The 14286-nt window shown below is 46.7% G+C and overlaps 1 protein-coding gene and 1 long non-coding RNA gene across 9 annotated transcripts in view; one reads left to right on the top strand and one right to left on the bottom strand.

The window, feature by feature from the left end:
• The window catches only part of LOC142803665 (uncharacterized), an 84026-nt gene extending 75450 nt beyond the window's left edge, over window positions 1-8576 (bottom strand). For both annotated transcript variants that reach the window (XR_012894219.1, XR_012894218.1), the window contains exon 1: window positions 8420-8576. This is a non-coding gene — a long non-coding RNA (uncharacterized LOC142803665). The remainder of the gene's footprint in view (window positions 1-8419) is intronic.
• Nep3 (M13 family metallopeptidase neprilysin 3) overlaps window positions 1-14286 on the top strand; it is a 192049-nt gene that overhangs the window by 111911 nt on the left and 65852 nt on the right. For all 7 annotated transcript variants that reach the window (XM_075889187.1, XM_075889189.1, XM_075889184.1 and 4 more), the window contains one exon: window positions 4763-5120. In XM_075889187.1, the coding sequence (XP_075745302.1) occupies window positions 4763-5120 (358 nt within the window). The remainder of the gene's footprint in view (window positions 1-4762; window positions 5121-14286) is intronic.

Here is a 14286-nt window from a genome sequence, read left to right as displayed (position 1 = left end):
AGCCTGAAAATCGCTACTTTTTGCGCCATGTGAAACGACCTTTACAACGTGGTTTGAGCTCAGGGCAGGTTATACTTCTAAAGGTCACTCGCCATGTGGAGACCACCTGTGCGATACGAATGCTGTTTGTTCCGACCGCGTGCAGTAGCGCGGCGTTTATATTCACGGGTGCACGCTTCCGGTATATACGCCTTACAGGTGGAGTCACAGTGACTCTCATACGTGAGTGCCTTTCCGAACTCGCATAATGTCACTACTACGTGTGCCTTTGTGCACGGCGATTTTTTTCTCTTCCGTGTAAAGTCTTTTTTTTTAATTATTCTTTGGGTTTTACGTCCCTTTCTTTCTGTCCGCGTCTAAGTAGTGCGCTCTCATTTCAAAGCAATCATGTATCACCAACTCGCCCAATCGAACATGGTGACATATTCCCAGAGAGAGAGAGAGAGACTAAAATGAGGGAAAGGCAGGGAGGTTAACCAGAAAATGGAGCATCCGGTTTGCTACCCTGCACTAGGGGAAGAGGGAATGCGGAAGAAAGATGGGAAAGAAAGCGAAGAGAGAAATAGACGCGTGCAAAAAAAAAGGGTGGGGGGGGGGGGTTGGGGTGCTATAGTCTATACAATAGGCCACTGCCACGCAAAAAGTTCAGTAAGGCCTTCACTGATTTTCTGTGAGCACACAAATCATGTCGTCTTTCCAGCACTGATTGTTCAGAAAAAGGTATGTCGTCAAGGCGAGCTAACGCAGTAGCTAGTTGCCGTCTTTGCACGCTGTAACGAGGGCAGTGACAGAGCACGTGCTCTATAGTTTCGTCGCTGCCGCAATGACCGCAAGCAACACTGTCTTCCATGCCGATTCGGAAGGCGAAAGCTTTGGTGAAGGTGACACCAAGCCATAGTCGGCAAAGCACCGTTGTCTCGAGTCGAGAGAGTCCAGACGGAGGCCGGAGTCGATGAGACGTGTCTAGTCTATGATATATTCCCAAAATTACGATTATGATTACGATTAGTGGAGGACTCCAGAAATTTCGATCGTCTGATGTTCTTTAACATTGCACAGTGCGCGAGCCTCTAGCATTGTGCCTCCATCGTCGAAATGTGACCGCCGCGGTCGGAATCGAACCCGTGACCTTCGGGTGAGCAGCCGAGAACCGTGCCGAGACGCCACCGCAGCGGATAGCGATATGTGACGTGCCGTCTTTTGGGTGCTCAGTGCGAGCAGACGCTTTCCTTCAGCAATCACCACGAATAATGCGTTTCAATGAAAAGATCAATGAGTTACTAGAAAAATATCAAGTAAATGGTTCTGCGTGGGTATAATACGGGTAGCAACGAGTCTTGACAATTCGGTGTGGCGTAGTCTGAAAAAGCATCGTTATTATCGGCATGGGTGTCAAAAACACCGTGCTTTATTCGTTTCTGGAGTCATGCCTTAGTATAGTCGTGGCCCTCATATTTATTCGCGGTCTTCGAACCACTATCGAATGGGATTGTTGCTCACACTCAACTTTAATGTGGAATTATCCACCCATCATGCGTTTTAAACAATACACGAAGAAAATTATAATGTACGAGTATAGATATATTTGAAGAGTGGGAAAAAACAGGAAATATTTTTTGTTAACATTGTTTATATCAACGTGAACGCGGACTAGAATTTTTTCATTGGCCTTGATGCTGTCTAAATAGCCATGAATGCACGAATAAATAAAATTCCCATGTCACTATAACTACTTTCATCAGGCTATTCTGTTTTTTTTTAGTTGCTGGTTTGTTTACAAGGGGTAACTTTTGTTTTGTTTTTCTTTGTCGCTAAAGAAGTTATAGATATGGAGTCGCAGAATGAATATGAACGACACGCTTCACAAAGAAAAACATTCACAACAGAACAGAACATGGTTCCTTATATAGAGTTGAGATCAGCTTAACTCTCTAGAACAACAGTGCGCTATTAAATTATTTTTATAATTCAGTTCAAATACTCAAATAAACTTCCTTTGCTTAAAAGTATTCCTGAAGGCGCTGATTTTCCTGCCCACCCTTTCCAACAGGTGCAGCATCACAGCTTCAAAAAGCTAGTCACATCTGACTACACATCTCATGGGACCATATAAATTTATATATTATAAAAAACCCACCACTTTAACTGCATGTGACGAAATAATATGAAGAATAACAATGATCACGGTAATAATGTCAACACAAGGTATAGATTATCACCAACTTTATAAGCATGAACATCACAACACACTTCATTCTGGTAATCAAGTTTCTCTTAACTGAAATGACGCGATACGAGCAACTGGGATTAGCGTCAAGGTTTGTTTAAATGGTATTCGTGTTGCGTGCATTTCAGACTGGGGAAGGAGCGTCACAAAGAATACTTTATTTGGGAAGAGAACGGTATAGTTAAGTAAAATTGCTGTGTCTAGCCGGGCTCGCCAACCTGCTTCGTCACGGATCGCTTTGAATTAGCCTGTATAATTTGTTAGACCCAACAATTTCGAGGCAAGTTCGAGGAAGATGAGGCCTTGTGTCACGACAGAAACTCCAAGTCGCACAAGAAACAATGAGCAACAATCTCACTACAATAGAGCGCAACTACGCGTGCTTCGGAGGGATGGTTTGAAATTACGTAACTACACGCAACAACACCAATGTCAAGGTTCCTGTGTGCACGGCACTCCTCGAGCGCCATCTTGTATTCTTCTCAATGAACTGCCGTATCCTATCTCCATCGCCTCTTTCCGGCGTAAACATGCGACATCTTCAGAAGAAAGCAAGCATCCACAGGTCTCTCAATCATAGTCCTTCCTTAGTTTTCTTGTGGTATTTTTTTTTAAATGCCACCCGAAATGGATGCATTCCTAAAGCAAAGCTTTCATACGTACGCTTTTTTGCATACTTGATTTTGCTTACTCAACTCCACGCTCGCTGTACGCGCATGCAAGTGATGCAGCGCGCGTGTTTTCAAAATTCCAGACTCCTTTAGCAATGGCGGTACGAATGTCGTTCCGGGTGCTGATATTTATTTACATACGGACGGAACATTACATGGGACGGGAACATTGGAACTCTCCCCGTCACACACACACATAGAGAGAGAGAGAGACTAGAAAAACGCAGCGCATTTGACGACGGTCAACAACAACAAAAAAAGTCAACGAATTTATTTTTCTCTGTTGACTGTATTGATCCTGCACACTCTGCACCTAAACTGCCATGGTTTTGCGGCGTCTTCGGGATTGGATTCCTTTCTGCGGGCCACTGGGCTTTGCTGACCTTGTGAGATCAGCGCACGTTTCACCAAAAAAACGTGGCATGTTCCGACATCAATGTGTGACATCACGGTGTCGTCATAGGGTGACGTCAACGCATGATTTTTTTTTTAATCGTGCGTCACTCAAGTTGACGCCGACGTCAACAGTCACTTTTCGCATTTGAGGGACACGGTATCTGAGGCTCTGGCCTTCAAAAAAAATATTCCACGAAACAGAGACGAAAAAAAAATTATCACGCAGTATTATCAAAGCACCACCGTAAGCGAGATAACGAGGAAGAAAAACGCGTCTGTACATGTTTGTCGCATTCTCTTTCACGTTTTATCCGGTGTGTCCGTCGGGCGGCCAAGCGAATTTCTCACATTTCTACGAAACGAGCCGACGAACGTCATTCTGTGCCATTCCTAAAAGCACCGTCGCACCAAAACAAGTTGGTCAACGAACTGCGCACCGACGTTAACATTGCATCGCCATTGTTCAGCTCGCACCGTGACGTAAGAACGACATATTACACGTAGCGTGCGTTACGAGAACACGTATCCTCACTAGTACCATGATGCTGCAAATGTTGTCGCCATACAGTGCATTTAGTGGTGCATGTACACGTTAGGGCCTGAAGCCATAGAGATTGATGCTGAGCAGAGTTCGTGTGTCTGACTCTTGTGGAATTTCGATTAGCAGTGGTTTTTAGTTGAAAAGCGCAGCTAATACGACGAAGTAAAAACTATGTTGTGGTTGTATTAGGGTGGTAAATATGGCACGGCAGCATAACAGTTTCTGTAGTAATTATGTAGCGTAAGATATATAAATAAAACTAACTAACATACAAAATCTAGTTTAGCTCTAAGCATCAGGCGATGGCATGTGTTAGATTATATATGAAATAGGATTTTGGAAAAGTCATGCAACAGGCGCAAACGTGCAGGCTTTGAGTGGGCTTTTATCAACCGCAGCATGTTCGAAGGCTGATGCCTTCCGCCTCAACGCATTTTGTGGCTGAAGCCGTTCAAATCGAAGAACTGACTCCTCTTTAGCTTACATGCTCGGTAAGGAGGTCCACGGAACGGCTTTGAGCTCTCCAGTACTAAGTGCTCAAAATCGTTAACCACTTTTTTTAAACAGACAGGACTCGTATCTCTGAGACACAAGGCCGGGTCACTCGGTCGATCAATCGATGAATGAATGAATGAATGAATGAATGAATGAATGATGCACGTGTGAGGTCAGGTGTCCTGAAGACACTTGGCCGTATTTAGTGCGCTGTGCAGAAATAAACTGTACCATGCTCAATCGTCGTAGTTCTACCTATACTTTGCGAAAGGTATGCAACATATAACCAACGGTACTTCAACTATGCTTTACCTATCTCTCTTCCTGTATTTCGCGGATTTTCCACACAGCTCATTTTTCAGGCACGAGATTCGTTGTATTTACGAGTCTCGATGTAAACATTTTTTTTTCTTTTCCCTGTGTATGACGCAGATGCCGAGGTACAAGAGAACAGATTTCGAGGACGAGGAGACGAGCAGCGCGAGCAGCATGCCCGTGGACGCCACAGGCAGCTCCACGGTGCTCACCGACATCAAGCCCGGCCCCGGGGGCGGCGGCGGTGGCAGTTCGGCCACGGCCGCCATGCTCAACCCGCTCGGCGTGCGATACTCGGTGTCCGGCGGACACCGGCGCACATTCTGGCAGCGGGCGTCGCCCCTGGAGCGCTTCCTGCTGGCGCTCGTCGGACTGCTCACCTTCGTGGTGCTCGTCCTGTCCATCGTGATCAGCGTCAACACGGGACGCGTACGAGAGAGGATCATCGAGAGAGTCGTCGAGCCCTCGCAGCCAAGTGAGTGCAAGGACGCTCTTATACACCTTCGCAGGAATTTAAGCATGCAAATGCGTCATATTTTCGGCCCACGGCAAAGCACCGCTTGTGCGTTGTGCGTCACGAAAGCATTGTTGACGTTCTCGTGGGCCACGAGCCTTAACAAAACTTTGTAAGCAATGCAGTCGATGTGTATGTGACTGCACGTGATGTTATGTGTTTGTCAGCGTGTACATATCATAATCATCATATGGCACCTGGAGTAAAACAAGCATGTCAGGCAAATTAATAGGGTGACATCTTTAGTACTTCATCCAAAAATTTATTTCTCTCGGCAGTGGACCGGTACTTCTGACAGATGACGCCGAGATGCAAGCGCTTCAATTTCTTTCGTTAGATGCTCATCATCATCATCTTGTCTACGCCCACTGCAGGGAAAAAGCCCCTCCCAACCTGCCTTCGCGCTACACGCCTTAGTCATGCCTACTTCTTCTTGACTTCGACTGAGAAGCCTTGTATCCATTCTAAAATCAGGGCAGTCGTATACCAATCGTAGTCATTGATGTTCTAAAACACGAATACCACGCTTCTGTTGTTCCCAATAGACTATTCGGAAGACCTTTCCAACATGAAAGTGACATTTTCTCAAAGAAAAAAGATAATGAAAAGAACTTGTGATAACCACAACATGAGTCTAACGCTTCTCTAAAAGCATTCGATCGTGCACAACACGAGAACGAATCATGCCTTCGCGAAGTTATTCCAAATCGCGTACAAACATTGAGGGGAGCACACAACACAGGCACTGACTGTGTTGTGTGGTCTCTTCTGTATCCGGTTTATGTGCTGTTTGGAATAACTACCTGTACAGTCGACCACAAAAGTTTACGGACCACGCGAACGCGTGGCGAAAAGTCTTTTGTGTTTAAAAGAAGTGGTTAACGATTTACAGTACTTGGTACTGTACCATGGGAGAGCTGAATGCCGTCTCACGTGCTAGTGATTGATTGATATGTGGGGTTTAACGCCCCAAACCACTATATGATTATGAAAGACGCCGTAGTGGAGGGCTCCGGAAATTTAGACCACCTGGTGTTCTTTAACGTGAACCCAAATCTGAGCACACGGGCCTACAACATTTCCGCCTCCATCGGAAATGCAGCCGCCGCAGCCGGGATTCGAACCCGCGCCCTGCGGGTCAGCAGCCGAGTACCTTAGCCACTAGACCACCGCGGTGGGGCTCACGTGCTAGTGTCAGCTTTACTGGTTTTCGCGACACTTCCGCTGTGTCGGCGGTGATAGACTGCACTTCAGCACCCGAGCAGCATCCTTCCCTCAATCTACACGGCCTGTCTTTTGTGACTATGTACCAACAACTTTCACCTTTCACTTTCTAACGCGAGGCGCGCCTTTAGGCATCTGCGTCTACGTGCTTCTGCCTCGAGAGCAGTCTATGCGCATAACTGTTATCAGTCGCAGTCTTTATCACAAAGTGATACCTGGCCTACGGAACGTCGTTCGAGGCACGCCATGATAGCTTTGATCCTGCTATGAAAATAGAAATGTTATGGTCATACTACAGATAATCGGTCTGCGTGGAAGCTGCTAACTAACAATGCACTACGCGGCAGTATAATATTGAAAGGCTAGTGAATAACAAGAAGGGCCGTTTCTGGCCTAGCACTGTGGTCGACGGAAGATGGCGCACCGCTAGGTGGCGTGGACAGGCACTTTGGCGCGCGCTCGCGTGGTCCGCAAACTTTTGTGGCTGACTGTACGTGCCGACAAGTCCGCCTAACCAATGACACCTAAAAATAATTTCAGGCCTGCTCACTGCCGCCGTGACGTCACTCGTTTTGCCCGAGTGAGCGTGCGTATACGGGAGGCTGTGAAGCCATTGTCACCATCGTCTCCCGTTAAAATATAAAGCGTACGCGGCGAGTTTTACATGCTTAGCAGCTTTATTCCTCCTTTTGCGTCCAAAAAGACGCCGGTTTAAGTAATGTTGATTGATTGATTTGTGTGGTTTAACGTCCCAAAACCACCATATGATTATGAGAGGCGCCGTAGTGGAGGGCTCCGGAAATTTTGACCACCTGGGGTTCTTTAACGTGCACCCAAATCTGAGCACACGGGCCTACAACATTTCCGCCTCCATCGGAAATGCAGCCGCCACAGCCGGGATTCGATCCCGCGACCTGCGGGTCAGCAGCCGTGTACCTTAGCCACTAGACCACCGTGGCGGGGCTGGTTTAAGTAGTGTGTTAAACTTGAAAGCGTTGGGAGATTTATCTGCGAGCTATTTCTTCCACGAAAAAGTAAGAAAGATTGGGCCCTATCGAACGCGTGATGGTCGATTTACGAGAGCTAAATTCGATAGCCCAGCAAAGTGATGAAATAAGTAAGGTAAATTTTATTCATGCTGTCTTTATTTACACACACGCGCGCCCACTGACGCACCTCTAGAATATGCAATAAAGCTGTTCCTACTCATTCGCAAAGTGTTTGCAGTTTCATTTCTAGTCTTTCGACGAGCATCTGTCTTTATAGACACGAAGTTACTGAATAGAGTGTGTGCTGCTTCCACAAGTATGATGTTCAGCACAATATCAGGGTGATGACCATTTCAAGAGAAAAGAAAATCTTTCGTTTCACAAAAATTTCTTGTGGCCGACACAAGGAGCGGCGTTAATTTTGCTCGTTCGGTCTGGCCCTTCTCGCACTGTTGCGTAGTCGCTCATATAACTTGGGGCCCGGGAAAAATGTTGGTACTGGGCCTAGATTAAACCGTGCAGCCCCCGTGGGCACTTCTACTGCACTGCCGGTACTTGGATCAGTATGTTTGGTACTGGTTCTGAAATATTCTAGGTTGAAGTAGGAGCTCACGCGCCTGAAAACCATTTAAGAAATCACTTTGCCATAAGTGTCTAAAGGCATCGAAATATCAAGTAAACTTATTAGGTGAAGGTGCTGGCGAGACTGGCGCAAAGTTATGAGACCGCAATAAAGTGGTTGGAACACAGGCAATAAAATACTATTTACAAAGTCGATGCACTAAGCAATGCAACAGCATTCCTTCTTATTTTCGGGGGTAATGCAAAAAATCCGCGGTGCTAATCACCAATAGCAAAATGTTTACTGACGCTGTAGGAAAAACGCCTGTTGTGAAAATGTACTGCCGCGCGCGTTTAGTATTATAATGCCAGGCCTTACGCTAAGTGAAAAGCACACACGGCACCTTTATTTTAGTGCAAAAATGGAACATGGTGAAGATAATGCCACTGGAACGACTTCTAAATATGTAGTATGGGCACACGTACCTTCGGGTCTGGAAGAAAACGGATGTCGAGGTCAGCTCGACGAACGACATGCTCCCATTTCGTTCTTCGGTTGTCCTCAGGAAACGTGAACACTCGCAACTAAGGTGCACTTGCCGCGACAATTCACCAAGCAACATCGGCCAACCTTTCGGATTTGAAGCCGCGAAAATCCAGTCAACGCCTCCTCTATTTTATCAATGCCAGCCAGATGCGCCCGATCCAGCCGTTCACCACCCTCGCCCTTTCCTGCTCCCTCCGATCGCCTAGCCTTCGCGTGTGCTTTGCGGTCATGGGGGAGAGAGCCCCTCATGCAGTGCCTCATGACGGAAATCTTACGAAGTTTTTTTTTTTTTCAGTTGTGTACAGATTAGTGGGACGGCATCTTGTATTCTTCGTGTTCACAATTTTGGTGGTCACAAAGGCTATGTCAAAGATACGGTGTTTTGAGATAGTAGAGAGTTTTAGTACTGTGTACGCTGCGTACGTGGCGGCGTTGCGTATGTAAGGACGCCACGTTCTGCGTAGTGCGCATGCGCAGACCGCAACGCGCACGTATCGCGTTACGTACGCAGCCGCTACGCACGCACGCATGAGATGCGTGCGTGCGTACGTATGAGCTGATCGCGCTGCTCTTGAACAAGTTCGCGACAGCGCGAGACTTCGTTTTGCAAAATGGCGGCATCGAAGGCAAGCACCGACCGGCTCTGTGGCTTAAAATATGGCCATAATCTGGCTATAACACTTGGATTGGCTCACATTGGCTGTCAACAACACGTGCTTCTATTTTGATATACCAGATGGCGCAAGAGGCTTCTCGCTCGTTACGTACGCGGGTACTACGGCGTACTAAAAGCCAATTAGCGGCAAAGGACGCCACGTAACGCAAGGCGCTTGCGTTATGCGTACGTAGCACCATTCCGCAGTACTAAAACTCTCCAGTGTGTCGCCGTTCATGGTGATATGCGGGTAACCCATGAAGAATCGTCTCTGACACGCTTCTGCATGCACTGCTCTGTGGCGCGGCGGTGGCATAGCTTCGAGCGACAAAGCAGCAGCCCGAAGGAACAAATCTGACAGACGTGTAATAGTTGTGGGAAACATGTCCATCGCATCAACGGGCGAAAGTGCTCGGAAGCATGCGTGACGCAAGCAGCGCTATCTATCATGTAGCGTCACATCACGAGCACTCCCTGAACTAAGGAGGACCGACGGCTCACATTGAGAAGCGCGCGTTTGCACTGGTGTTGAAATAAATATGATCTAGTGCACAAATCGCATCACATACTGAGTCAACGTTGGAGTTTACGGACACAGAAAAACACGGTCTTCTCTATATAGTTGCCAACAAGCACACCAGCGCGCCACGAAAACGATCGTCACGCTTGACAATCCATGTTTGTCGAGAGCGACGGGAGCAAGCGTAGGCACGTCTGTGCAGCGAAACACGGCGGTCTAAACGGACTGACGTCAGAAACCATGGCAGAAACAGTGAACAGGCCTGAAATTCTCCAGGTGGCATTGGTCTGGCCACCTTTTTGGTCTTCGCAAAGCCGCGCACTACAGTGTCGAGCAATGTTCAAATGTTTCCAATTGATTGGCTCACTGAAGGGTTATCTTCTTCAGACCTCTCAACAAACCTGCCAGCGCTTCGTTCCAGGGCAAATACATACCTGAATGTAGGAACAGCGCAACCTAGAAGCAGTTCATGCGTAAAAACGGAAGCGAAACATTCAGTTATGTTCCTACATTCGGTTATGTCCTATCAACTTCTCAAGTTTCCACGCTTCATAACAGATATACATACATTTTCAATACACGCGTTTGTTGGAGACATGTTTTTTTTTATTTTAATCTCGTGCGATTAGTCTGTCGACGTCAGGTTTCCAGTATTCGCCACCCGAGATAAGCCGGAAAGTAAAGCAAGCTGGTTTTTTTTTTTTTTTTTTGAATCCTCTCGAGTATCTCGTTATACCTTAACGACGCCCCGCTTCCCCCTCCCGCACGCTTCCTGTCTCGCTCGCCCTCTGACGCTTATGCTCTGTGACGCTGTCATTAAGTGAAACAAGACACACCCCGTCTTCACTAGTTCCTCGTTTCTTATAATGCTTCATCTCTGACGACCTCCCGAGTGCCACACCCACGCTCCTTAACTGTCTGCGCGGCAGGTTAATTAGAAACGCGACACTTGCCCCGAGGCGAGGTCTGCGCAGTATACGCATTCTGAAGAGGTGGACAGAAGCTTTGCTCAATGCTTCGGGCACAGCGGGCGTGTGCAAACTCTTCTTGATTTTGTACTCGCGCAGCTTTCACCCGAAGTCTGGCTTTGCAAGTGTCTGTCCTTCAGAGCTGCGTGTTGTTCCTTTTTCCACCGCTGTAAGTATACGTACACGTTCCCGACCGAGAGTGAAGAAGCAGTCCGTTATGGCTGCTGCACTCCAGAAGTACAAGAAGATTGCAGGGGTCATAATCTCGTGCCGGCCTTTTATGTTACTCATTCTCAGCTCCGCCCGTTTTCTGGTGTTTACTTAACCATTGTTATTTTTCGTTTTTTTTGTTTCTTTTTTCTTCTTCTAGTCCACCTTCATTTTAGTCTCTCTCGCGTGGGATTTACAACCTCGTTCAGCGGGAGATGAGGTCCGGCTAATCCGTTCATCCGCTACGCAGCATTCCATCGCGGGAAAGGCTCCTTTTATTGTGGAACTGCGGACCCAGCAGGCTTGCGTCTTCCCGCATGAAACGGGTTACGAAAGAGAGAAAAAAAAAAGGTCTTTTTAGCACGAGATGGTGACGTTTTCGGCTCAATTTGTGGTGCCGGGAGGAATAAATATTTGCCTCGATCATGGACCTGCAGCGCAAAGTTTTGAGCAGGCTTTTGTGCTGTTAATATGAAGAGGGAACAGTGGTGAATTATTTCCGAAGTGTGGCCTTACGTGTATAGGCTTCGAAATTCCCGATTGCGTGTTTATTATGTACCGTGCTTCAAATATATTACCCTGCAGGGTATACTAGGGTGGACAAAAAAAAAACATTGGTTATTACGCATCGATACTTCATTCTGGGGAAGAGCGACTCCCAATGTTAGGTGCGCTTGGTTATTCGCTTAACCGTGCATGGTCTGGTTATGTGGTAACCACATTAAGTAAAGGCGTCTTTCTTTCTTTCTTTCTTTCTTTCTTTCTTTCTTTCTTTCTTTCTTTCTTTCTTTCTTTCTTTCTTTCTTTCTTTCTTTCTTTCTTTCTTTCTTTCTTTATTTCGCTCTTTCTTTCTTTTCCTTTCTTTTTCTTTCTTACTTTCTTTTAAAAAAACCTTATTGCATATGCAATTATGCGCTGTTTTCTAATGCATCCCTCACAGCGATAAATCATTTGTCCTCACAGGAGCATTAAAAATTAAAAAAAAAACGTTTTGTACTGATGCAGCATGATCGAAGTGCCCCACATTGTAGACGCATAATAATGAGAAAAAGGCTTCTTGGGCCGTAAAAGCTTTCCTTCTTGCCCCCCTCCTCTTTTTTTTTCCTTGATTAAAAAAATGAGACTGGTTACACTCTCTGAGTGCGCTCTTAGTAAAAGTACGCAAGATATTTCCCTCCTAGATTGCGATTTCGAAGAAGGGCACTTAATAACGTGATAGCGCAGAAAAGGTTCACTAGTTCTTAGGTTTCTTCTCGTAAGTGAAATGAATGCGGAGAGGCGAACACTGCGTCCATACGGAAGCTCTTCAATTTCAAATCTCCGTTGCAGCGGCAGCCGAGGCAGTGTGGGCGAACGTCTGGCAGTGCATATTCAGTTGACGTCATAGCATATGAAAGCGCCGAAGCCTCTCTCTGACATTTTTACTCGAATAATAAGAATGATAAAAGCAATACTGTTTTTGGGCTGAAATAAATGCACGGGACAGCACTGATAACGAGGACAGTACTGTAACGATGGCAACAAGAGAGATGGAGAGAGAAACGAAGTAAAAAAGGAGGAAAGTTAACCGAGTTTTGGCTCGGTTGGCTACCCTACTTGTGGGCAGGGAGACAAGAGGATTAATAGACAAGATAGAGAAAAAAAATTCGCAGCATATCCACGGAGTGAATGATGGAGAGTGGGGCGAAGCATTCGTCTGTCCATGCGTCCGTCTGTGTGACCGTCCATGCGTCTGTTCGTGCGCCCGTCCCTGCGTTCGTTCATGCATCCGCCCCTGCGTCCGTTTTTGCGTCCATCCATGCATCTGTCTGTGTGTCCGTTCATCCATCTATTCAACACTCCAAGTCCCACCATCTTGCATCTTTTTATCATATATTCCCCATATAGAAGCACCGCCATTCAGTGGACATTCCAAGGACTAAATGAGAGGTGGCACACGCACACTTTCTTACGGCTTGCGCTTCGGGTCTACTTCCCACCTTCAACCACCTTGAGTTCATGGTATATACTAGTTCACTGTATTCATGGCACTGTGGCCCAATGCTCGCTAAACCTTTCTAAAACCAAGGAGGTTACGCCCAGCGAGTATAACGTAGCAACCTTTCCCTGTCAGATAGGGCTCAATTTACATGCCAATGGCTGCTAATGAGAAATGAGAGACAGGATAATTCGGCTTTTACTTTCTTACGGCTTGCGCTTCGTATCTACCTACTTCTCATATTTAACCACCTTGAGTTCATTCATGGTATATACAAGTTCATTGTATTCATGGCACTGCGGCTCAACGCTCGCTAAACCTTTCTAAAGCTAAGGAGGTTACACCCAGCGAGTATAATGTAGCATCCCTTTCTTGTCCGATAGTGCTCAATGTACATGCCAATGGCTGCTAATGGGGATCGCAGCGTGCGCGTTGACTAAAAGCCGAATGCTCATGTCTCTCATTCCCCATTAGCAGCCATTGGCATGTACATTGAGCACTATTTTTTATTGTTAAACAACGCACAGAAGAAATCTCTCACCGGCACCACCTTGGAGGTCAAATGTTATACCTATATCGGGTATGTGCCACTGGTGGTTACGTGCTACGAGGAACGCACAAGCCACGCCATAAGGAGCTTCGCCCCTAAAATATAGGAGAGACCATGACGTTGTATTCGTCAAGCCACTGCATGGATGGATGGATGGGTTGATATGGCTGGGCCAGACTGACCACACAGAAAACACGAACTCGCGCTGGTAGGGACAGAAACGCACGCTTGAAACGTGTCCTATTATAATATCTGAGGTTTAACGTTCGAAAACCACTATATAAAGGAGGAAAGAAAGAGGAAGAAAGTTTAAGCGGAAAGACAGGGAGGTTAGCCAGTTCTTAGACCGGCTGGCTACCCTGTGCTGGGGAAAGGGGTGAGGGGAATAGAAGATGTTAAAAAGAAATGTTGCGAAGAAAGAGAGAGAGAGAGAAATTTCAAAAAAATTGCGACAAAGGAAAGGAAACGTCAAAGAGTACAAGACACTATAGTCTGTCTCTGAGGCCAGTTGTCCGCAAAAAGCGCAGCAAAGCTTTCAAAGCCTTCTGGGCTGAGGATGGGCTCGGCCAATGACCCGGAATCATATATGTTCCGACAAAGGCCGATCATCCCGTCTATGCGGAGCTGCAGTCAGTTCTTGTCTTTGCGCGTTGAAATGGGTGCACTCACACAGAAGGTGCGCGATGGTTTCTTCGCGGCTGCAGTAAGTGCATGTAGAAGAGCTGGCCATTCCGATGAGATAAGAGTATGCGTTCGTGAAGGCCACTCCAAGCCACAGGCGGCATAGAAGATAAAACCACGATATAATTATGAGAAACGCCGTAGTGGAGGGCTGCGGAAATTTCAACAATCCGGTGCTCTTTAACATGCACTGAAATCGCGCAGTAAACGGGCCTCTCCATTGAAATGCGGCCGGGATCGAACC

This window comes from Rhipicephalus microplus, chromosome 3, assembly GCF_043290135.1.
Source record: "Rhipicephalus microplus isolate Deutch F79 chromosome 3, USDA_Rmic, whole genome shotgun sequence".
In the NCBI taxonomy this organism is placed as follows: Eukaryota; Metazoa; Arthropoda; class Arachnida; order Ixodida; family Ixodidae; genus Rhipicephalus; species Rhipicephalus microplus.
The sequence above is the reverse complement of the archived record's forward strand: the minus strand, read 5'-3'. Positions and strand labels throughout refer to the sequence as shown.